Here is a 26357-nt window from a genome sequence, read left to right as displayed (position 1 = left end):
AGCGCTCGCTATTTGCTTTGACGAACGGCCGCAAGCAATAATTAACATCTAACGCCCCTTTAATGCGATAATATACAAAAAAATATGCTAACGATGCCGTGCCAATATATCTATGAAAATATCATACACTAAAAAGATAAGAACAAACTCGCTGTTCCCACAACTAGACTCTATAAAGTTATAATAAATCATTCATAGGTCAAACTGTGCGCTCCTGTAATAAACTAACAAGTGATGTGGTAAACTTGTGATATAACAAATTAAAGAAAATTTTAAAAAGAAGCTCTCTGGGAAAGCTTATTATACAATATCGGATTACCTAGCTCCAGCTACTTACTTTAACTGTATCTAAATATTCAAATTCAAAGTCTGTCAACTAATTTGTAAAGTTTCTCTTGTATTAGTTGAATAACTAAATAAAAGGATTGTAAATAACTTTAAACGATAAAAAAACTAGCCCAAGGTTCTTGGCTTGCTCCTTATGTGCTGGTCGCTATTCCGAACCGGCTGAATAAATGAATTTACCAAAATATCATATTTTCATGATGTTATATAAATCTCAATTCGATACGAAGCAATGAAGAACCAATTTGGGGTCGCTGGGGACAAATTGGGCGCGACAATCGAGTTAGCTGACCCCGAGTGCTTGACACGACCATCTCGGTGGTATTGTGTCGACGCAGGGCCTCAATCAAAGTCATTCTTACAAATTGTATCAATCATTTAAACAGCTCCTGCTGCGACGTGTGACCTATTACATATTGTAGGAAACTGGCAGCCGATGTTTTTTGTTTGCTGACTTAATACGTCTTTATTGCTATAGAAATGAGTATGGATGTGTATGTGTTTTTAATTGAAATACATTAGCATGCATTTCCATTGAATATTCTATGTGCAACTGTAGTATGAAGTGATGCATCGAACATTGTACTATTGTTTTCCGATATAGGACAAGTGAACTAGACATTTAAATCCCGCACAGCCGCAGAACAAATATTATATCAAAGTATAATGTGAAAATAATAAAAAACATATATTGAGTATAATTTATTCTAATATATATCATATAGAATAGTAAAACCAAACATGTTATCTTAAATTAGGCAAGTTGTTTTCGACATTAATTTGTGATTAATACGACGATTTGGAATCTTAACGCGCATTAATTTTATTCTATAATAATTTCTTAACAATTAAATATAAATAAATATAGTCGTGAGAAGCTGCTGCAAGGTTTGAAGTATCGTTAAACAATAAATCTCTCCAATGCACCACATTTAACCCTCGACAGTTATTAAAATGTAATGGAGTTGTTTACTCGTTAACCCTTGAACCCCTTATATTATGGTCTTCTGCATCATTACTATCAATTTGTTACATTACACATCCATGATTAGTATTTAAACTGGTGTTTAATACGTTTAGAGCCACTTAACCGATTCGAATTAAGCCCTTTTAATATGCAAAGTGTTTTCATCATCCAGCGATGAATGGTGGCTGTCAATGGCTTGATTAAAAATAAGCATCGCCTACAAATTGATTTTGATTAGAGTTAAGTTATTGGGTTTCTATGCCACCTCTCATGCATCCACACCAAACTCTGCATCGAGTAGGCAACGGTCAGTGAAAGTATGAACACTTTAAGCGTAACCACAAAACATAGCAAAAGAATCGGTTCCGGGCCGGCGGGCCGTGTGAGAACGCGAGTGCGGCGGGGGTCGGCGAGGGTTGGGGATGACGGTGGGGAAATGGGGGCCGGAAGCGCCTGTGCTGGATCGCACCACGCACCTGTGGGAATTCTGCTCGCAATTTGAATACACTCACTCGATACCGTACAGAGCGTCGCCTTGTGACTTAACGCATCGCTTATCTTTTAATTATTTTATTAGACGCGAACCGGTTTTATTTAATAGCAACCATTCACGAACCTAATCGAAAAAGATAGAACGTTAACTGTGTCATGAGCGGAGTCGAATGCAAAATTCACGAAACGTGTACTTTTAGTTGTCATTCGGGCGCTCAGCGAAATGAACAGTAGTCGGCGGAGCAACAACTTTTCAACCGTGACCTAAGCGATCGTTCGCCAAAATGAAAAACAGTGAGGAGTGTTTACCCCGACTTTGAGTCGCTCTAGTAGAAACAGTGTGATATTTATGGATCTTATTTAGTTATAAAACTCTGAAAGAACGTTGTGAATAGTGCTCAAACGAAACAGAAGAACCCGCGGCAGACCCATTCGAGGCGACGGCGACCATCGCAGGCATGGGAATCAAAGTCATGATGAAAGCTTTCAATAAGCCGAAAGGTGAGTGAAACAAGCGGAGTTAGCATTATATAGAGCACATTGAGTACTTAAAATAATAGAGCCCGAAGGTAAGTATAGGTATTGCACAAAGCTACACACCAGTGCCGGTTGTGAAAATCCAAAGTGATGATACTTTACTATACCCGGTGACGCAAGCAGACGCAACGCTCTTGGTTTCGCCTGCACTTGTCCCAGATGCTAACCCGCCGTGACCGAGCAATATATGAAAACAGAAAACGTATTGTTTTTGTATACAGCGGCGCGCATCACTTTATGATATGAGTTTTGTTTTATTTATCTCGCATTAACGATAAAGGCTAATAAATAGTAGCATTTTTAAATATATGTACCTCCAAGTAAAGTTAGTTCCTTATCAAATGGGCTCGTTTATGCAAGCCGCTCTCATTACTCTAATTATGATGTATTGCTCTGATGATCTTGAAAGCGAACACCTCGCCAACGACCGTGATTATATGAGTTTGTTTACTTACACTGCAGGATAGCGTAAAACGGGCTATTTTCTGATGCTTAATTACATTCGCCTTATTCTTTGCAATTTATTTTAAACCTATGTCCGACGCAGTATTAACGAACGATTATTATTATTACAAAGCTTCCCTAATATGAGGTTTTAAAAGTGCAGTTGAGTGCGGTAGTAAATTGTGGTGAAATGTCGTTGAATCGTATTTCGATTTAGAGAAGATGTGATTTGCTCCGCCATGTATTGTTTAGCTGCCGCGAGTCGAGGAGTGCGGGGGCGGCCATTCACGCCGCTGATTGGCCCATCCGGTGCGCGCTCAATGAGATGATGCGCCTGAGCCGCCTCTGTCATTGAGCTGAGGTCTCTCGCCTACATTTATGATCGTTCTAAACTTGGCTATATCTACCGATAGTTAATTACTACAAAATCGCGTTCAGAATTGAAAACAGAGCACGCGCCGTTTGCGTCATGCAACGATCAAACAGAAAACAATGCTCGGCAAAAATGGCGAGAGCTGTTGTTTCTTCTTCGGTTTAAACTCATGTTTTCCTCAATTTAAAATTAATCATTCAAGAGGTTACTTTATTAAACTGTATGTATAAAAATAAAAGCGGCGTGCGGTATTCATTCGACAAAATTAAAAAAAAGAGAAAATTTAAAGTTTTAGGTGTCTCGTGACAAAGTGACCAACTGAAGAAGTGTTCCACCCTCCGTCAACACCTGTTGCAGCCGCATGGGGCCGCACTTCAACAGACTGATCCTCCAGTAGGGCTTGACATGGGTTGTAACCTGAGACGTTACAATCAACAAGACGTTTCAATCGGTTAACTACTGGAAGGTACAATCCACATTTGAAGGCTAAATGTTGCGGGCATTATTTTGGTGGGCAGCGGGCCGCATCTCCTGCCCATTGTGCCGTTATCTACGCTATTCACAATTCGGCCCACACCACAGATGTGGCACCACAATTTAGCATTCGATTCAATACTAAAACAATGAACGTTCAGCAATTATAGTGCATTGACAAAAAATTGCTAATTTTGGCTTCCATTATAATTTAAATTTTAAACTTGATTTGATTTACTTTAAAATCTAAGTTATTGTACAGTACAAAAGAGAAAAAGCTTCGAATTTGAATGCTACAGAAAAGTGGGAAAAAAAATTACGACCAAGATTCCTTTAGAAGTCATTTTCTGCGATGCGTGTTCGCAAAATAACTTCTACAAAATACACATATATTTCATGAAGTTTTACATTTATGCCACCAGAAATGAGTCCGATCACAAATACGACAATTAAACCCAAATCTCTCCGTTCACATTACTATAATTAGGGAAACGGAAATGTTGACACGCTTTATATGCGAGAACATTGCATTTTAAAATTAATAGTGCTGTATATTCACGATGAAATTACAACTTAAATTTGTGTTAAAAAATATGTGCGTCTCTATACGTCCAAACATTCACATACAAATTTTCTTTAGAAAGAAGCTTTTGAAATCAAAAACAAAACACAGACAGTTAGTGAAACTAAATTGTTGCTTGCACGTGACCAAACAATAGCATATATGTACTATATGGTTTACATGCGATAATTCCTCTACATCTAATTAATTACATAATTAATTTGCCAGGTGTGCGCTGCACGGTGCGAATACGTCATCTTTTATAGGAATTAGAATGTTTCTCTTCCCCTTAAGTTCCGTTTATAGACTAATTGTAGATTATAGTATCATTCAATGAAAATTTAAATTGTTATAAGTAATGCGCTTTAAGAAATGGAAGAATCGTGAATCTTGTTTTGACATTTTTTTTATAATACACATTTGAATGCTATAAAACAAACGTGCGACTGAAACAACCAGTCTGGCAACTCCATAAATAATAATGACGCCTTTAACCTTTGATAAATTAACCAGAGGAACTTTTATCCAGGAACCTGAAATCTCTTTCTCGTGTTTTACAATCGTCCAACCTTTTAACCGATAGTCGGTGAGTTGGTAGTCTGGAACCGTCCTCATTACTACGGGGATGATTATAAAATATACTTTGAAACATATTTAAATTGATCAGAACGATCCTCCTAGATGAGAGCGGGCACCGACCGTGGGATTCGAAGAGTACAAATCTCTACATCTCAGAACTGGTCGGCAGGTGTGCAAGCGCACACGGCCGCACACCCACGCACACACGCGCGCAAACCAGACGCTCTTATGAATGAACCAAAGTACCAACCGGCACAAGAACGCCGCTTTATCATTGATTTATATTAAAAATCAAATAATTATTTGTTGTAGAGAAATACCGTGGATGAAGTAATTAAATGTCCGATAATCATCTCTGTTGATGAGTTTGTCGTCTGATTAAACGACACACGCCGCGACGACTCAAATTTGTGTGTTAAGTGTTTGTCTACTTTGAAATACCGAGTTCATTATTTTCACTAATCGTTTTCGTTTCTCTTTGATAGCTGCGAGTATTAGGTTTTTTATTAAGCGAAGTATGTAATAATAAACAATTTTCTACGAATACAGAAAATTGCAAGTAAGGTAATTGCTAAACACTCGTTTCTGTTGCAGACATCCCGTCGCAGGTGCCACCCCTGACGCCGGGCACCAACAAGAAGATGGCCGAGGCGCTGAAGGCTACCTTCGCCTCCTGGGAGAAGGAGCAGCTGCGCCTCGGGGTACCTAAAGGTGTGTTATTACTCTTCTATTTGAACATAATTTAGGGAGGACTATACGGGAGCGTGCCAATTCTATTGATTTCATCTTTGATTTCATACGTAGCTTTCATAGACAACGCTTTGATACAATATCTCATAACTCCATATAGAAAGCCAAAAAAAATATCTACAGCGGACTTCCGTTTAATGGTACATACTTATCTTGGAGTAAGACAAGGCGATCCTCTGTCGCTAAACCTTTTTAAGCGGTACTACAGCTTACTTTTGATGACATACATTGGCCAGCAAATGGAATCAGAACAAATGGGAGGAGGCTAACTCACCTAAGATTTGTTGATGACATCGTCATTTTTGCCGACCAGTGGCAAACTAGAGGAAATAATAATCACACTGAAGCGTCAACGTGGGATTCATATTGAGAACCAAGATAAAACCAAAATAATGACAAACAGTAGAACTACCAACATCAATTTATAGCGCAAGCCATTAGAATACGTAAACAACTTTGTATACCTCGGAAAACAAATATCATTCAGTATCACTAACGAAGAAGAAGAAATAGAACGGCGAGTGAACGTTGGATGGAAAAGATACTGGAGTCTAAAGGAAATCCTAAAAGACACCTTCCCCCTGCGTCTCAAGAAGATGGTAATGGATACATGTATCCACCGATTTTGACCTACTGCTGCCAAACATGGACATACAAAGCAAAAATAAACAAAAAACTAGCTAACTGTCAGAAATCGATGGAGAGAAGCATACTGAAAATAAGAAGAATGCAAAAAATTAGAAGTAAAGATATAAGAGCCAAAACCAACTTAATAGACGTACTTTATCACGCTCGTACACAAAAATGGCGATGGACAGAACACCTACAGAGGTACAAGAACAACAGATGGACATAGAAACTACAACATGGGAAGGGCCTGCGGGAAAAAGAAATAGAGGTCACCCAAGGGACAGATGGATCGACGAGATAATTCAAGTAGCTGGTAAAGACTGGAGCGGAAAAGCAACAAATAGAAAAGCACGGAGTAAACTAGAGGAGGCCTTTACCCTACATGAGGTTCCAATGACATGGTTTTAGATGAATAGTTATAAGATAAAAATGTTAATTAAGGTTGTTGGAAATAATTAATGGGCTTTATTATTTTAACGGATTGAGTATAGATTCGAATTCTCCCTCAATTGAGTCGATTTCAACTAAATCACGTTATCGTTAACCACCAGCCGTGGTGGATCATAGAGCACAGATCGGGTGGGTCAGAGGGTTGTCGTTCGGGATCGGCGGAAATGCATGTCTAGTCTGCTCCGTGTTTATTTGCACTTCCGCCCATCTCAAGAACTCTAAAACTAATTTATGAACATAAAAGGAATTTAAAACTCGCTTAGACTTATTACGGCTTTGTAAACAATTAAAACGGAATGATAAAAGTTAATTATTTCATTGCTGTATTGTTACGTATCACTTGTTTTTAAACTGAAAATAATTTGCATACTTTAATAAGCAATCGACCTTCCTTAGCTTAAACGCGATTTTTTTTATCTAGTAACATGTTAGATAAGCACTCCACCAGGCCAAGGTTTCCGAGAGACCGAAGCCTAAGTTGTCATTAACGAAGAAGGAGGCTTCTGATTGCTTCTATAAAAAGGACTTAGAGCAACTCTTCCATCGCATTTCATTATTCCCAATAAGTGGGAACAGCCAAGTTACAATAAAATAAATATTTTTTTAGCAGAATCAAGTCGCAGTTTTGTATGCTTTTATAGTTGGAACTCTTTGTGACGCACGTGTCAAACAAACAAAGCATTAGCGATATGTATAAGATCTTTATATTCATATTATAAAATTTTAGAACTAAAAGCTCTTAGAACTAACCCTGATTTGGTGACGATAAAAAATGTCCGTATAACCACAAATAAATTATTCCATCCCTACATATAAGTAGGTATATATAGTTATTTGTCAATTTCTAGTAAATAGCAAATACTTGTCGAATGATTAGTAAAAGTTTGAAAACGCCTAGTCACCTCATCAGCAGTGCAGAAGCAGCAATAAACGGCTGCCGGCGGTTGAGAGTCGTAATTAAAGTAATTATTTGTTATTAGTCCGCTCTCGTCCCGCTTTTCGCTCGGAAAAAGTGAAGCTGCGACCCACACCGCAATCTGAAAATACCACTGCCACTTAACTGCATTTGTGTCGGCCAGCTTTCCACCTTAGCTCGGATTTTTCTCGCGAAATAATCGAGTGATCTTTAAGTAATCGGTTGTGCTCGGAAAGCCTCAGGATTGGGTAAACAGTTTGATCATCTTCAGCAATAATAGAAAACACTTAAGCGGTGGAGCCGCGAAGGTCGCGGACTTCCTGCGCGCCGTGAGGCAAGTTCCGGAGTTGGGTAACGGAACGCCTCACTAATCGTTCCTCTTGCCTCATATTGGATACACATTATTTTTCCATTTGCCCTTCAATTGTTTTGTTCCTTTGTTCTGCGATGCAAATTAATGTTTTCGGTTTTGATAAAATTCCTATACTTATTTTGCCTGCTACTGCCACCAGATCCTCGCCAATGGAGTGAGGCGGCGGTGGCGGCGTGGCTGCGTTGGGCGGCGCGGGAGTTCTCCTTGGAGGGCGTCGCGTTGCAACAGTTTGCGCGCGCGCAGGGCAAAGACATCTGCGCCATGGGGAGAGAGGAGTTCGTGGCCCGGGCGCCGGCCTTCATGGGAGACATCCTGTGGGAACACTTAGAAATACTACAAAAAGGTAATACTTTTTTACAACTATATTACATCGCATCGAATGTCTGGGGCGTTTAAAAAATACTTTATATGTCAGACGTGGAGAAGGATCGGTCGCTGCTTGCCAACGTGCCGCCCAACATGTACGAGAGCAACGTGTGTCTGCCCGAGCTGCCCGACTACGTGCCGCCTCCTGCCCATCACTACAACAACAATAACAACACCGGTACGTATTTAACTCCTAACTTGCTTTGCCCCAATTGATCGATCAGTGTGGCATAGGGCAATCGTTGCTCGTTCATTAGCATTCTCAAATTGCTTTAACATGCCATAATTGTAATCGGTAGTACTGTCTGCTCATAAAGATATGCGCTTCTTATCTACGGTGGTAAAGTTACTCTCATTAAACTTCCATTGACGATAACCCGACAATTATTTAATAGTTACGACCCGATAAAACCATATACAACTGTAAGCAATTAACTCTGAACAACATACTTCATTGTAATCGTCAGATTTATTCAACGACTCGGCCGGTCTCGTCCATCTAGAAAAATTACATACATAATAAAAATTCACATCGTTCGGTGGCTGCGCTGTGTCACGTATAAAAGATCATTTCCACGAGATATAAAGCGGAGTTTAGTACGTTGTAAATCATCGCTGCGGGATGTTTTGACTGCGGCCGCGAACGAACAGCTACTGAAATAATAAATTAACTAAGAGACGGGATTTCTTGACGTCGCTACCACGGGTGGTCTATCGCTGCATCTAGACGTGTATCAGTCTGACGTGACCTTTCCAAGACTCACCACACAATATATGGACAGGGGTTAATATACCTACCCGAACCCATACAAGGAAATTAAAACTCATGTTATAATTTCTATTCACACACCGCTTCCATGGGGTTTGGTGTTGCGCCACCTTCTCCAACCCCCGAGAAGCGCAACGCGACCTTGGCGCGGTTTTTCCGCTCTCTTTCAGTCGGCGTACTCTTTATGTGTGTGTCATCTTCATATTTCATAACTGGCTTAAGCACACGTGCGTGACTGATTCTTGCTTGTACATGGCTGATTCTGTACTTATACGATTTTTATTATTTTAGTATATTTCGAGATTTCCATTATAATTTGAAAGTCTGAAAAGGCATCATCAGCTAAGCTCGGTGATCATGACGTGCTGTGTTACCTTCTCTGCACTAATCACTAATATCTATCTTATTAAGTGAACAAGTAGTTTTTGAAATATAAAAGTCTTAATTAAAAGAGATAAGATTAAAGAATATGTTAATGGCATCATATTTTGAAAAATTGTCTCGTTATTGCTCCGGTGATGTGAGATCTGAAGTTCCTTTGATCTTTATTATTTATTTTGAAACATTAGGATCATGTTTGTGACAAATTCTCAGATGTATGGTCCGGATCACGTGTTAATTATATTCTGATTAATTTGTCTAAAAATTTGTTAGTTTCATGTAATAATCTTTGGCAAATTGCTTTATTTATTTCCAAAGTGAGGCCACGTTCGCTTGACCACTTTTCGCGGCGGCATTGAAGTCTGCGTGAATGATAAAGACGCTCAAGGCGATGCTCCCCTTCCACGCACCTTCACCGCCCGCTCACAGCGGCACGGGCCAGTCTTCAGCAATTGTTCGGACGCGTTGTTACTTACCATTTGCCGTAGCTCCCTACGCTTTGAAAACAAACTTTCTTATAATTAGTTTCATAGAGAACGGAAGTCGAGGAATCGACTCAGTGCGTGCCTACGACAGTGATCAGTGCTAAATATGGCAAAGTTGGATTCCGGCTGAGATATTATGTTCTTGCATCCGAGCTCCCGCCAGAGGGACTCCGACGATCTGGATCCACTGTTAATTTGGCGGGGTGAGTGACAACGGGCGATCGATACCTCGTAGATGCCTATCGGGGTGCGCTACGGCTTTGGTGCATATCGTGCGGCGACTCGAGCGTAAAAAAATAATGCAATCGGTTCGACGGCACGAAGGTCAATATAAAAAATCTCCAAATTAGGCAACACGGTACGAGGATTCGTGCAACGTCCATCCGCGCTGTCGCAAGCCGCGCATCCTCGGCTTGCGCACAAGCAGCGCTAATCGCCGGACGTGCGCCGCCGCCGCCGATTGCCCAACCGCTGCTGAGCGAAATGCTGTCTGAACTGAATAAAAGATTCCGAGGAAATGCCATACCTACAAATATTTGCAACATTTACAAATTTATTGGAATCTCCATTTGAAGTATTCGCGAGCCGAGCGATCTCCATATTTAATTCAGAGATCGTGAGTCAGATACTCGTTGACCAATCGAGATAAATTGTATTAGCATACGCGACAGCGCCGGGAGTAAGACAGAAGTTGGGCAACCCGCGAAACGCCTTGTGCCCTTTTAGCCGACGATTTATCACTCGGCTCCGCCCAGACACCGTCCCGTTCAATTATAATGCACCTTAAGAGACTTTTTTACTTTTTCATACAATTAAAGAAAAAGCTAGCAAGGTTCTCATTTATACGCACAAAAAATCTTACTTCATTAATTCAATTAGCACAAACTAGCAACTAAAACCGCGTATAAGGCTATAACCGAAAGGATTTTCAATCCACCTGTCGAACTACGAATATTTGTTTTATAAAAGACATAAAGATTAGGCTGCATTTAAATATATATCTCATTTCAGTCGGTAAATAAATGTATTTATCGATCTATGTAAACCGTTTCTCGTGAATGGCACAATGGCGAAGCGCGTGCGCCCGTAACTTGATATCAATGATCTAATATAAGTTACGCGTCACTCGGGCGTCAACGGGAGCCGTCGATAGGAAAATATTGAGCTTTCTTCGATATCAATAAAAAGATACGTGTCACTCGAAGCGGCCACATCCGGGAACCATTGTGCTTCAACTGGCTTCCGGTGCAACCCGATACACTCCTGCGCACGTGCGGACCTTTTCAAATTACGTAAATCGGCACAATGCATGAATTAGAACAGAAAATCAAAGTTAATGAATTTCTCCTTGCTTTCTTATCTACTACTCTAACCTGACAGCCTTTGAGGATCTACTTTAATATAAAAGGAGACATCTCGATCTAATAATGAAGTAAATGGAACATGTTGATCCATTGTTAAAAAAGGGTCCAAAAACATAATACAGTGTTAACAAGGCAGGCACGAAGGCAAGAAGGGCAACTCGAGGGTTGGCAGACGAAAAGAGCAAGGGTGCCGAGTATATTTATAGTGCTCACCGGCAGGAGCCCTTCAATGAGCTCTTAACGAGAGCCCTCTCGAAGCGAGATTCCTTTTTCAGGTGGCCTTGATTCGATTTGTAAAGTGATTGTGGATAATGCAAGTATTCAAATAAAGCGCTGCGCGGGGTCAGCCGAGTCACAAAGGGTTTGAATATTCAAAAAAGATCCCTATCGTTCGTATATTATTATTTTCGTCGAAATTAAACGTTCAGTCGCGATAACATTTGATGGTTCAATAAAATTTTATTCCCTTTTAATAACAACCGTCGAACCGTAAAAGTTAACTAATCGAAAAGTTATCTACGAGTTATCAATAATCGTTACGTGGACCATTATTTAGCGTGAAGCCCCCGCCTATGTACTGCAATATATACAATACACAACAATAGCTACAACAATAGAACGTCAGTATGGTTCATGGAAGTCTGCAAATAAATACAGTCAGTCAGATAAGACGTTATCGCGGCCACAGTTAACGCAGTCGTTTTCAGTTGTAATAGGCCGTCGCTCTGAATGCTAATCACTACTTAAACTTTACGTTGCCGGCTTAATATGTGAATAAAGTCCTTGATCCTCGCAAATCTGGCTTTCGTTGAAATTTAAGAAACGTTCATTGTTCGCGAATTACGCAGGTGTTTCAGCTCGCACCTAAATACGTTCGCACACGGCAAGTGTGGGAATTACGTCGAGCGAAGGAGTTTAGAGTAGGCGATGTTCCATATCGGTGTCGGGTTACAGGGCGGCTTCAGAGCCACAAAGCCCACGGCGGGCCGATTGAAGTGCCGAATTCAATTAATTGCGCTATTTGCAGAGCTCTGCCCATTGAAGGAATCCCTCGCAAAAACAAATAATTGCCGGAGACTTCATATCCGATATTGAGTTGCGCACGTTACACTTATAAGGAACATTTCGTTTTAATGTAAAGTCGAATTTTGTTCAATCTCTATTGTAGAATGTTCCCGAGAAGTGGGGACTTAACAATACTAAACGTACGTTTGAATTCTAAGAAACAATTAACTAATTACCGAGATATCAGTAACGATACATTGTTATGAACATGCCTTTTTAAAACACAAATCCTTTATTCGTAAAGCTATTTACGTATGACTGCTGTTTTTTTTATTAATGTGATATTAATCCATTTCATAAAGTATTGAACGGCTCCGTGCCAAAGTCCCAGTTTTTGTAAAACTAAATAAATGCCAATATCTTATCGGCCGGGGACGGACGGCGTGGGCGTTGTCCTTCATGGGGGCTGAGATATCGCTGTCACAACATCGCTCTGTTGGGACATGCGACTACTGTTTCTGCTCTTATCTACATTGTCATACGGCTAAACCCTGATAAAGGATTTCTACTAAAAAAATTGTTCACATTTAATGATCACTAGTAAAATGAGTCCTCGGTCGTTCTCTACATTGAATATACATATTAAATAATTATTAGAAGCGTCTCGTCCAGAGCCAAGAGGAATAAATAATAATTGGTAGGGGAAATGACGTCGCGGGCCCGAGCATGATCCAATTTAAAATACAGGCCACTGCCGTACTGTTTAGTGGGTAAGGTTTAGTGTTCGTCTCAAAGTTGTCGAAACCAAGCTAAGGGACATTTTAAATGGACTCAATCACTTTTGTAAGTCTGTTCTTTAAGACCGGATGCGTTCGTATAATTAAAACAAAGGTCATGAAAAAACTTTGGCCATTTATTAAGGCACTCGACGATTAGCATAATATGACATTTACATAATATCACTATAACTATTAGTAACATTTTTTTTCTTTTTTATTTAATAACAAAAATTAACTTAAAGTAAGGGCAATGTTTTAAATGATTTTACAGTGATAATAGCTATAAAAATCTATAAATTACCTATAAAGGTTAAAGCTGTGCAATGCGTCGCCTAGCGAGGGAGCTGCTTCATATTCGAAGCAGGGCTAGATATGTGATTGAATAGTATTTTTAAATTTCGACGCCAAAGGAATGAATACGAGTGGACTTTGTGCGATCGCCCGCCGCTAATATTACTACGCCTTTTGCGATCCATATTACGCATTTGCCATACGTAATTCACCCTTCTTTGTTGCCGACATTTGCATTCGTATGGAAATATCTGACAAATAGATAATCGAAATACCTGGGAAGGTAAATGAGTGAATTTTGACTCGACATACATTTGACTAAGCTTACTATAGGTACATAAAGTGTTTCAAATGAGGCAATTTCCTTCAAAAGACAATATCCCGTATATGTTTGTTTCCGCCGTACATTTGTTGAGGTATAGAAACCTCATTTCCCTCGTCATTTCCCGCAAAAGCCTCCCTCAATAATTCAATCTCGGCCTGGTTCCATCGTCGCTCTGTAAAACTTGCACTCACAACTTAATGCTGTTATGTTAATTTTATTATAAAACCTTTAAATCGCAAAAATGTTTGAAACAATTCACCAAAAATATTTAAATACTTATTGAGTTCCCATTATAAATCGTGTTGAAACGAAGTGTGCAAAAAGCTATCTTCCGTCGCGTAGCCGTCTTCGTCCGCTAGACAATGGCGGTCCATATCCGGTAGCAGTCGGCAGCACACGTGCTCAGGTGGGCATTATCCCGAGCTCCCTTGTCCCCGCTTTTGTGACCTTAGAGACCCACCCCTGGTAACTTGACCCGGTTTCAGCACCGCCTCTTCAAACCCTCCCAGTCCCATCCGATTCGTTAATTCTATGACAATATTAGAAATTGATATTTGCGAGCATACATCTGTCTCCTCGAATTTTACCTGCCGTCGATTTAAAGTGTTTCTTTTTAGGAGATAGGAATTAAGGTTTTCATTTATAAGCTAGTATTTGTAGAAACGAAATTTTCGAAAAAGTAGGACATTCGTGGAATATATATGACATAATTCTCCGCACTGCAAACATTATGACGATGTTCAGCCGCGACTCGTTCCCAAGTGTCGGTCCTCGGTCGTCGGTCGTCGGTCGTCACTCAAACAAAACAATAGGCGAGTCAAGGTCATTCGCGTCCAAAGTCATAATCATTACTGTGATTGCAGCTTACTTTGTCATTCACAACATTTATTTATACATTTTAAATTAACCATCCAGTTTATATTTAACTAAGTTTTTGGAGAACAGCCATTCACTTCTATGGAGCCACGTCATATTTTAAAACATTGTGGAAACCAAGTTAAGTTATTGACGATTTTTTTCTATAATTTCTACTGAGCCGGTGTAAATACAAAGTAATAAGTATTTAAACATTATTTTTTTCCCTTAGGAATTCTTTTAATTGTGACAATAATAGGTACGTTTATTAATTAAGAGTTATTTTCCTTGAATGATAACGCACAGGAAAAACACTTCTCTCGCGAAACATTCATTAAATTGTATCGTAAACAATTAAGTCACGATTGTTATAATCAACATTAGAGCGTATGCTAATTTTCACGAGTCTCGATTAGCAAAAAATCAACGGTCGTGCAACAGTTGGTCTCCGTAGCAGGTGGCGTGACAGGTCGCCACTCGGGACGCACACTTGCAGCCGGTCGGGCGAACTCGGCCGTCTTCGGGTGGCACAATACGCGGCCGCCCTCTCTAGATCCGCCCGAGGCGGAAAGCTCAGTCGACGATTAAGCGCAAAGTGGTACGGTTCGCTCGACTGGTGACGGAGCGCGTGTATTGCTCAACGTAATTACTATTTAGAACGGTGACAACTTTTTCTCGTGCGTTGAACGTTTCCATTCAGTTTCCTTTTAATTATTTTCAATATATTGTTATTTCCGTTTTAATTCAACAAGTGCGATTAAATGAGGCAATCGTAGTGTTACGGCGGTGCGCATCCGCCATGCTGCTAGTAGAGCCGCGAGAAGCCGCCGGGCCTCCCTGCGCGGCACCGATCCATCTCTCCATGTCCGCTGCCGCAAAACTCCACTTCTCAGACTACAGTGCTAAAGTGAAACCTTACGAAAACAGTGATACGGACAGCAGGTTGCACTACGACCAAACGCCAAACGCGGCCAGATTAGGTTACGAACTCCAAGGGAATAATTGCAACAAGTTGCAGTACGAGCATGGCAGACTTTCCTTTGATCCCGCCGTCGAGAGCGTTTGCACTGACCCGTCCTACATATTACCTACAGGTTTGCTTCTCCGCTTAATATTTGTTATTAAGACTATGCGGACTGCGGAATTCATTCTGCGAGACTGCACTTCTATTCGCTCGTCAAAGCGCTTAAGTAGATAATTTATAATTACAATACTTATAGACTAGTTAGTTATATACAGAATATTCACAAAGAAGTTTTCATAATCCTAAAATGAGTCCAATGTTTCTTTTCATTGGTTATGATCACTACTTTAGTCGGTATTGCCCATTCGATTATTAAAGTTGACGAGTCCATTCGTGCGAAGGCATAGAAGCCAACTTGTTATGATATCGTCGAGGTAAGAGTCGAGCTTCATTGAGAGCCGTGGCCGGAAGCACTCAGACGGCCATGTTGGATCCGGCGCGGGCGCACCTCGCCGAACTTCCGCCGCGTGAGACGCATAAAAAGCTCGTAGAGTATTGTCTCGTAGCCATAGCTTACATTTGCATACACAAAATACGTGAAAATAATGTGAACACTTCATCTACATACCATTATCGATATTACAATGAGTTGAATCATAACAGAGTTATGTTTCCTTCTCTTGTCCTTCGATAAATTAATTATTATTAGCGTTTCCTCAAGGCGACCGATTTGATGTATTACACCTATGAGTGTAAAAGCAGAGGAGTGCTGCGTCGCCAGTGCCAAATCGCTTAAATCGGTTAGCACATAGGTGTTTAACGGTGCAGGTCGACCACCTGAACGTAATCACTTCCGTCCTTTTACGGAAGCAAATCTCAATCGATCAGTTTACGTGCGTGAAATCGCGAATTACTTTTTCGAATCCGTTAGGTTTTTGCAAATAAAGAGACATTCATATATAATTTATGGTAGATCGATGATGCATTATTGCATTATTCAGCAATCAGAGATTGCGTATTAAGTAAAAATCTTTTCTAATATTAAAACAAACATATATAGTTTGTGTCCCACGGTGATAATAACGGTTCAGTAGTTGATAGTTAATTCTGGTTTCACCGATTCTCACGAATCTATCAATTAATTGCCGACGAAATCCGGTCAGAATAAATATCAATGAAATATGGTAATTAATATCATCTTTTGCTTTTAACAAGTTTACCTATTCACTTAACATGATAGGGTAATATCGGTGAGAATTGAATGCATTAATATTTTGTCGCGAAAATAGTTATCGCATTAAAATAACCGACTTCTATAAAAAAATACTTTACGCCGTGGAATAATGAAAAGATGTTAGTTAGCGCAAATTATTTAGTTAGCCACCTGTCTAACGCAGCTGGTGCGGACGACTATGCTGCGGAATGACTTTGACCTCTACTTAGATAGCCTCAATTTACGTACAATAACTTGCACCCCATAAAAAGGATACGTTGTAGCATCTACCGTCACAGTTCTGGAAATGACGTCGTGCCGCTCATTCGCATACACTTCCGCCAGCCGACTAGATTAACTCTGGAATCGCCTTCCTGTGCACTTCGTTGTAGTAACTATTCTTTCCTAGAAATTGCACACGTCTTTTAATAGAAACTTGCAATAAGTAGCGACGGACGGCTAAGCTGGCTGGCTTTTTGTCATTGCACTTGACTAAGAAGCGTTGCGGCATCAGTTAGGTAACTCATAATTTACCACAATTACATTTGTGCCTATCTGCCGCGTGGCTTTTTATGGCGATAAATGCTATTGACGTCACAATTCCGTGTCACGTCTGGCCATTGATGCGTCCGCGCTACTTCCGCTGTCGTAGCGCCACGACATCCTGCCTCGACACAAGAATTATAGTTCCTTCTTTTAACATATAGCCGTAAAAAGCTGGCGACGTTATATAAGTACGTATTATTAATGTAAACAGAATATAATAGCGCCAGCTTTAAATGTTGTCAGCATATGTTTCGAGGAGGGCAAAGTTTTATGGGTTCCCCATGTCATGCGCCGCGAACCCCGTACGGCAGGTCCCGCGCTGTTTTTGTAACGACCGACTCGTGCGCAGGTGTCAACACACCTGCCAAACTAACGATTTGAGGCTACATAGCATATAGCACTATCGCAGAATTTACATAGGGGTCAGTCTCAATTCGTACCTAAGACCATTAACTGGAATACCTATATCAAAAGTAATGCAACATTTAAATATACAAATAATTTATTATAAAATATCCCAATACATGCCAAGTAACCATCACCGTGTGCGTTTGTTTTTTGCTGCTAAACTTTAACTTAACAATGTAACTTGCATTCCTAGTGGAAATTGATCATTACTCTTTGCACGTTATTTTTAGACAGAAACAGCGACGCGTTCATTTAATGATTAGCAGCGTAAGACACATTTTATTAGCAATAAATATCGGAGATCTGCCGTTATGATTGCGATGGATCTCGTCCAGGAAAATCAGACGAAGTTCTTTATTTATAAAACAAGTTGAGGTCACGGCTCGAGTTTTTGATTGAAAATTATGCGAACAGTTCGTGCTAATAAATTATTTAGAACTCAATGAAAATTCAGCACGTACCAACTCTTCGGACATATTTCGAGTAAAAAAAACAATAATTATGTTTGATAGAAATGGCGAAGAATGGCATCCGGCTGGACATTTGTATATTTAACATTTCCTGTCGAATGATGCTCCAATTTTTAAGTTTGATTTAAACTCTCGCGACGACAGCAATTTCCTCTTATTTCGACGTTTTCCCACGTCTCTCTTTCAAATTGTGCCTATTACATGCAACGCACGTTTTCAAAATTCCAAACTTATTTTGGGATGGAATTACACAATTTCCAATTAAGTTATGTATGCTTAATTAAAAATTTCATCGTTAATGAGCTGCGTCTGTCAAAATAGCGGCACACAGATGACATCCAGCCATCGTCGGGAGCTCACCTGCGCCGGCGGTCTAAATTAAAAATCATATTCGACTTCCGTTTCAGATTAGGAATTGGCGCAGTGAACTCATTCCTTCTGAGCAAAGTACGGAAACCTCATTAATTAAAAAGCAGATGATTTTAAGATGTTTGTGTTAACACCGATTCACCTTCCTATAGGGTAAAACCGGGATAGATGCCCCACTTTTCGAAACTGTTTCATTATTTGAATACCAAACATATTTGCTTAGATTGACCCTGTAATATAGTTAGTTTAATCATTCATAAAGCTTTAGAAACTGTATTTAATTACCTAACCATTACTGGTTTTGTAAAAATGTAATTCTTGCGAAACACATTTTTTGGGGATAGATGCCTACCTATATGGATAGATGCCCCACTATAAAATCACTTAGGAGGATAGATGCCTGTGATGCGGGATAGATGCCTTTTTAAATAATCGACAAGAATACATAATCAAAATGTAATATTTATTTATTATCTTCATGTGTAGGTAATATAAAATGCTTAACCATAATTATATTTATGCATGTCTTTAACAAAAAACGCAAAAAAACTGTTTAAGCGATAACATATTAAAATTATCATATAGAATCATCTCAAACGAAACATTCCCGTTTTAACGTAGAAATAATTATTTAACAATTATAAAAATCAACATATTCTTATTACATATTATTTATATCTTAACATATTCTTATTATTAACATTCAGTCTTGTTTATCTTAGATTCTATTTGTTTCTTTTTCTTGCCAGCAATATCCCTTTTTTCTTTTATTTTTTCTCTAGAATTGAGAATATCTGCCGATTGTTTAGCTCTCCTTGCTAAAGTCAGAGGAATTTGTGATATTGGTGATGCTTCGACTAAAAATGTAGATGTTTCTTTTTTTTCGTTATCTAGAGTCACTTCTTCTCTGCTAAGACCTTTCGCCCTAGCGACAGATAAACCTTCTGCTTGCCTAATAGACAATTCTGGATTTCGCTCAATAAAGCTTTCGAACCATTAATTCCCAGCTATCTGGTTTTCATTATCAAAATTGTGTTGAATCTGCTGCTTTTCGGCAAATTGGTATGCTAACGTACGCATAGAACGTCTATCTGGGGGAAATACCGCGTCGCTAAGCTTCAAAATGTGCGCTACCAACCTTTTTTCGTGTTTAAAACCCAGGACAGGATGTTTTCCCAAAGTCAACTTAGTTTGGTTTTTAATAGCGTAACGCCTTTGCAATATTCTGGATGGAATCCCAAATTGCCTGGATATTTCATTGATCCCCAATTCTTTTTTATCCAATTCATGAAAAGCTGACTGTAGCTGCTCTGTTGTCCAAGAAACTACTCGAGCTCATACGGCCTCCTTTCTTTTGTATTTCCTTGGCATGGCTCACCTACAATAAGCAAAGTAAGTATAAATAAAACACTGTATCTACACTCATTTCATTACATTCGAAGTATGAAATTAAAGATGGATACATTTTTTTTGTGTTTTCTAATATTCTACTATTAGGAAATACCAAAATATTCACGACTATGACTTTTAAATACTTTGATAAGGCTTTTGCAGTATAGAGGGATAGATGCCCCTAAAGTCAACTATCCCTTGTAAACTCGGGGCAACTATACTTTTCACTAGGGATAGATGCCTTTCAATATTTTATAAATAAAATAAATGCAAACATCAGTGATTGACTCTTAAATGTGTTCTCAAAGAACCAATGTATTAAAACTATTCAAATAAAATGTAATCATTTAACTGTTTATAAAGATATGGAATAGTGAATACTTACGTTTGAAATTTTGAAGCGTTCGTCGCGTCCGCTGCAAATGTAATTCGACACACAAGGGAGAAACGTCACTCTAGCACAATAACTCTTGCATCACCGAGATGGTCAGTGCATGTGGCGTGTATGTAAACAACGAATTTGCTGTTTCGTTCTCTGGAAGTTGATTTTTTAGAAACGAGGCATCTATCCCAGCGGGGCATCTATCCCGGTTTTACCCTATGGAACAGGACACGTTCGCAGGAGGTAAATTAAGTCTCGTGAAAATGGTTGAGATGATGATGATAGTGATATCTAACAGATAATGTCAAGCCGAAGCTGATGAAGAGCTCATTAGAGATAGGGTCATGACTAATCTGGTCCGAGTATTGAGAGCTTTTAGGGCCGCAAAGGACGGACAGCTCGTTCCGCGCCAATAGCCGACGAGCTCGCGACCTTTCGACCTGGCGCGCGGGGCGTGGCCGCGCCTCATTGGCCGCCCCGCCCCGCGCCACCCGCCGCCACGCCCCACCGCCACTGCACGATCTTTGTTATATTAGATAAAACGCTCATTTATGTCATAATTATTTTATTCCGCCTAATTCCTCTCGTCCACGAAGATTGCGATGTAAGATATCGCTCAATATAATAGATATACATGCGTCGGATCGTCCCTTAACATAATATAATTATTCTTGTCTCGTGGTGACGTACGACAGGTCAGAGGTCAGTGAGGAGTCCCGCGAGAGTGCTTTGCCTATTCTTAATGTTTTGGAGCAGATTTATGTTCGCCGCTGCGACGACTGCAGGGAATTGTAATGAGCCGCCGCTGCTTCATTAAAATACTCGCGTTCGTCGATTTGACGCCGCAAAGTGATTTGTTTACGTGTCTTTGTTCTTTGCATCGTTAAATCACTTTCGTGACGTTGAAAGAACTTGGGTGTTTTTAAGTTTGTTAGGAATGTTACTTGGAGCGTGAAATATTTGGACGGTTTTTCACGATAGGAGCAACACACTGCTTTAACAGCTGACTACCTCGTACCTATTTCTTTTAACTTTATTTTATATCACATTTCCAACTTTTTACTTTATTGAAAATTTTTAAAATACTATTGTAAAACTTTTATCGGATCCTGCTTTTTAATAATATTAATCCGTTGATTTTATAGTCATGCAAATGTCATATTAATTATCATAATATGTAATAAGAACACATTTATCACAATGTAACATTAACACATTATCATAATGTGTTTTTTATATACTTAGTTGTAGTCAAAACTTATGGTCTAAGCACATAAAGATTTATCTGCCAATATGTAGTTTGATGAAACTATTTCGCGTTTATGTTCTATAATCTATAGCTATGTGTATCGCAAACTGTTGTAACAATAGATTACAGAGCGTTTGCGTGTCAGTTGAGTGGTGTACCAAAGACCGAATCTTGCGATGGGCAACAACAAAAGCACGCATAGAGACCGTGGGAATAACACCAAAGTCATTATAATGATTAAGTAGGTAGGTAGGTACGATGATTTAAAAAATATTAACCAAAAGGCAGGCAATGTAGTGACCGCGATGACTCGAACATCGAAGCGATCACACCTAGGTGTGCGATTGTCCCAAAATGAAATAATCATTAACGTTGTGTCTTCGTAGCGTTCGTGTTCATCGCGTACTTTAGATTGCAAGTGACAGTCGACAGATGATAAATAGATTATGTATGAACGGTAATCGTGTGAGTAGTGAGCTGTGACCGGCCGGCCCCGTATAATAATATATGACCGAGCTGATGCAATTATCCAATCACTGGCAGTTCACGCGACGCCGCAATGATTCGAATTGAATTACGAAAGGATTTCGTCTTTACGACCAGCTCTTTGGGATTTCAGTTCTTTAAGTAACTGGCATTGCATACGACATCGGTCCTTAATACGACACATACCAAAGACACATCCCACTTAAGGTTATTCTATGAAAGAAAAAAAATAGAGAGCGCAGAGAAGAAGGTAATATCGTTGATTTCTATATAACTGTTAAAGGGAATAATATTTTTATTATTCAGTAGACCATATTCCTTATGCATCGCTATTGCGCAGTGTGTGTCGGTAAAGCGACCCGTGGCAGCAGCGCAGGCTCTGTTGAGCGCGCGGCCGCAGTCCGCAGAACAAAGGGCGCGCCGTGAACCGCGACCGTCACGGCTCGCTGCCCGCGCACACCGTCACCAGTTAACTCACGCACACCATCACGCACAGACACATCCACACCCGCATCGCTCACCACGTGCCCTTGAACCGGCCGTATGCGAATACATTCCGCAGACGTATCTGATAAAACCTAATCGGTTTCAGGAGGCTACACTACGGGCGGCCCCCGCGACGGCGGCGGCTACTACGGCGAGAGCGGCGGCCCACCCCCGGCGCCCACGGCGTCGTCACCCCTCGAGGAGTTCTACCCCCCGGAGTACCCGCCCCCCGCGGCCCCCGCGCAGCCCTACCTCGACGACTACTATCACCACGCTCATGCGCACACGCAGCCCCTCATAGCGCACGAACACAAATACCAGCCACACTCCTACACCAAGCCCTATCCTAGAAGTGAGTAAGAGTTGGGCAATGCTGCACGACCCACCGCGAGACTATTGCAGAGAACCGACGATCACTAAGATGGTGTACATTTTTAACCTTACAATTGGGGTTACAGCGACGGGCGCGCGTTACGGCGAGGTGTACGGCGAGGCGTATCCGGAGTACGGCGGCGCGTGCGCAGAGTGGGGCGAATGGGCGAACGAGCAGCATCCGCTGCCCCAAGATAAGCTGCCCTATCCCGCGACCGGACCTTGTTTCACCGGTAAAGAATCCTAATAAATACCCACCTAACCGTAAATATTTATATCGCATCGCCGGTCTCTTAATAATAAAAGTTCGGGGCTCGCTCAGCCCGTCCGGATACAATCATGCGGTACATCGTAAAGCAAGTTCGGTTCACGTGTGCAGGGTCAGGTCCCATCCAGTTGTGGCAGTTCCTGCTCGAGCTGCTCACGGACAAAAGCTGTCAAGGATTCATCTCGTGGACCGGAGACGGCTGGGAGTTCAAGCTCACCGATCCCGATGAGGTGCGTACGCTCGACATTTTCATTTTCTTATTCCTTGACCGAGCCGAAAGCCGAGAGTAATGTGGCGACGCGTGGCAGGTGGCGCGGCGATGGGGCATCCGCAAGAACAAGCCCAAGATGAACTACGAGAAGTTGTCCCGCGGCCTTCGCTACTACTACGACAAGAACATCATCCACAAGACGGCGGGAAAGCGATACGTCTACCGCTTCGTGTGCGATTTGCAGAGTCTGCTCGGGTGAGTCTTCGGTTCATCGTGACGGCGACGTTCCTCTTTCGTTACGCCGCTGTCGGCTGTACTACTGAGAGTAGTACAGAGACCTAACGTGACGCGTTGGTTTTGCAGGATTTCGCCGGAGCAGCTGCACGCGATGTACGAGCCCAAGATGGAGAAGAAGGACGACGACTGAGCCCATCTCCGTCGCACGCCTGACGCCTGACACCTGACACGCTGACACACAACATTCGACAACCGACCCGCATCGATAGCCAGCATCGCTTCTTATTTATTCCTCGGACTCGATCGAGGCGATCGGTCGTTTAATGAAACGTTACTCTTCGCAGACGAAGTCGGATTTGATCTCATTCGTGAATGTCGCGTGGAGATTCGCGTCGCGAAACCCGTTCACCGCCGTGCCTTAACCCGCGATCGTCGTCAACTCTGCCGAAAGCCGATTCCGGTATCTCTATCGAATGTGAAATTTATACATAAATAGATAAAATAGTGAAATTCAGCTATCGATTAACAATACTGTAAATATAAGTTAAATTTGTTACTTTATAAAAATTAATTAGCTATTATATTATATTATAGTAGACGATAAGTGTTGTACGTTTGGTTCGCAAATTGTTGCAATGTGCGGTTAAGCTGATAAGATATGTGATGGACATAACTAAATTTTATTACTTATCGAAGAGTCCAAAGACCGCGCGAAGCTTTCGTCCGCCGAGAGGCGTCCGATCGATCGCCGGATGACGTCACTTGTCCTGATCTCGTGGTAAGGGATTGTAATGTCTTACTAGTTATGAAATTAATTAGTTTTATTATTTTCAATTTTTATAGCTCCTAGCGTAAACCGAAGATATTTCGATAAGATTATTTTGTAAAGTATTATTCCTCCATCAATATTATACCGAGGTGATTGCTTTTAGTCGTAATTCTCCAAGTTATTACTTTTATACAAAGGTGCTGAGTGTGTGAGGTGGCTGTTTTTTCCGGCGATGTCTTCCCTTTTATTGTAAATTGTGCGTTAAAACCCCCATGAGATGTTCTAACTACCGATCAGTTAATGTAAGTATTGATGGAAGATTTGAATTTAAAAATATATATATTTACGAAAAGGTTGTTGTTTCTTTTCAAACGATCAAATCAAGTTATATCTAATAGATATTTTCCCTTTGCGATTTCATATATGTAGTTACATTATTAGCATTATATCTTAATGTATAAAACAAATTTACGTTACATATCTCTTATGTTATTATATCTCTTTTTTGGTGGATACTTTTCCGCTGCGAAAATATCGAATAACAATAAATTTATTAATTTCACGAATGCAAATGCCGTGTCATCTGCTGACAAAACTACGCACCATATTACATATAATTCGTATCGGTTGAAGAAATTCCTATCGTGAGGTGAATGAGCATATGCATTACCAGGCTTTGATCTTGATCGAAGACATGTGTTACCGCATCTAAAAATAGAAAAAAAAGAGAAAAGTGGCCTAATGTGTATTCTTCTTTCGTAATGGCAAGCAATAAAACATTTCTGTATTTGCAAAAAAAAAATTGTATTAATATTATTACCTTAGTAAAATTCTAAATTAAGTTTAGGTAACTGAATTTAACACGATATTATTAGACAAGTTCGCCGGGTCATCCTAGTTATAAATAACAGTGAATACGGTAGGGGCGAGCATAAACTACCTGCCGAGTCACAGGTGAAACGTCCTGTAATACGGTGGAGTATCTGGTGGCTCAGTTACGACATGGCGGATAAGTACCGCAGTTAATTAACTGCTGCCCTGCGTGTGTGGAGCATAAATTGAGCAACATTATGCGGGACTTGCTAGGTTTGTATCAGGTAAGACAAGAACGGGCCCTTCGGCTAGGTCACTTGTAACTTCTATGCCAGTACCAACATGTGTTATGTTACATGACAAAATACAGAAAGACCCGAAACTTTTCAGTGCGGTTCTTAAAAACGTCGTGGGACTCGATAACGATTATCAACATGTACGGCCAAAGGCTGACACACTCGTTCCAAATCTAATTCAAACAACGAAAGAACCAGAAAACAACCACTACCGGAAGACTTTGTAGACCGCTATATTTATGTTGGGCAAAACATGTCACTGGGATGTGGGTCAAGAAGTAGTCGAGAGTCGTATTTCGCAGATGGGCAGCATTTGTAGCACTCAAAAAAAGACCTTCGATTAGTGCGTCTTGTATCTCACAACGCTCGACCGAAGCCTGCGGGTCGCGCAGCAGTCGATGAAGCATTGGCATCTCACTTATTGATCGCTTACGAAATGAGGCCATTTGTGACAAAAACAGCGTGAGTAACGTAGTAAGGCACAAAACGCATGGACCAGAACCAATTGACGACATCGTCAAGGAGGTTGATTCCCAGTGCGGGATGTACTGCATAGAGATGGATGAGGCCTGCGTCCAGAAATAAATAATAATTATGAAAAGTCAACACCACATATTGTTTGTAATGTTTAATAAACATATAAACTCTGGCTTAACAGATTCATATCCTTTACTTCACTCGGTCTAGGTCTGAAAGAAAATAGAAACCTGACGTAATAATAAATATACTTACGAGTCAATAAATATTAACACAATCTTATTCTACTTACGAAAACGTTTCGCTCTATCCTTCTCACATGCTCACTTAAATGTCATTGATTGTGGCTCGGGCTCGGGTTGTCTCTCTCCTTAAAATATGGCGAGGGGCCGATGGCTGACCATGCGTCATACTCGTGAACGGGTGCTACTTGTGGT

The 26357-nt window shown here is 40.6% G+C and overlaps 1 protein-coding gene across 3 annotated transcripts in view; it reads left to right on the top strand.

Annotated features, from left to right (window-relative positions):
* Nucleotides 1-24686, top strand: part of LOC110997429 (ETS-like protein pointed) — a 61044-nt gene extending 36358 nt beyond the window's left edge. The window contains exons 1-9 of one of the 3 annotated variants that reach the window (XM_022265581.2): nucleotides 2007-2305; nucleotides 5368-5484; nucleotides 8032-8235; nucleotides 8308-8436; nucleotides 22584-22829; nucleotides 22936-23082; nucleotides 23229-23347; nucleotides 23426-23583; nucleotides 23692-24686. In XM_022265581.2, coding sequence (XP_022121273.1) covers nucleotides 2263-2305; nucleotides 5368-5484; nucleotides 8032-8235; nucleotides 8308-8436; nucleotides 22584-22829; nucleotides 22936-23082; nucleotides 23229-23347; nucleotides 23426-23583; nucleotides 23692-23755 — 1227 coding nt within the window. In that variant the 5' untranslated portion in view covers nucleotides 2007-2262 and the 3' untranslated portion in view covers nucleotides 23756-24686. Of the gene's footprint in view, nucleotides 1-2006; nucleotides 2306-5367; nucleotides 5485-8031; nucleotides 8236-8307; nucleotides 8437-22583; nucleotides 22830-22935; nucleotides 23083-23228; nucleotides 23348-23425; nucleotides 23584-23691 lie in introns of those variants that run through there. The other 2 variants (XM_022265580.2, XM_022265579.2) reach the window with 2 other exon arrangements.
* The last annotated feature ends 1671 nt before the right edge of the window (nucleotides 24687-26357 follow it).

Source organism: Pieris rapae, chromosome 1, assembly GCF_905147795.1.
Source record: "Pieris rapae chromosome 1, ilPieRapa1.1, whole genome shotgun sequence".
In the NCBI taxonomy this organism is placed as follows: domain Eukaryota; kingdom Metazoa; phylum Arthropoda; class Insecta; order Lepidoptera; family Pieridae; genus Pieris; species Pieris rapae.
Note: the sequence above shows the minus strand (reverse complement) of the source record. Positions and strands in the feature narration are given on the sequence as shown.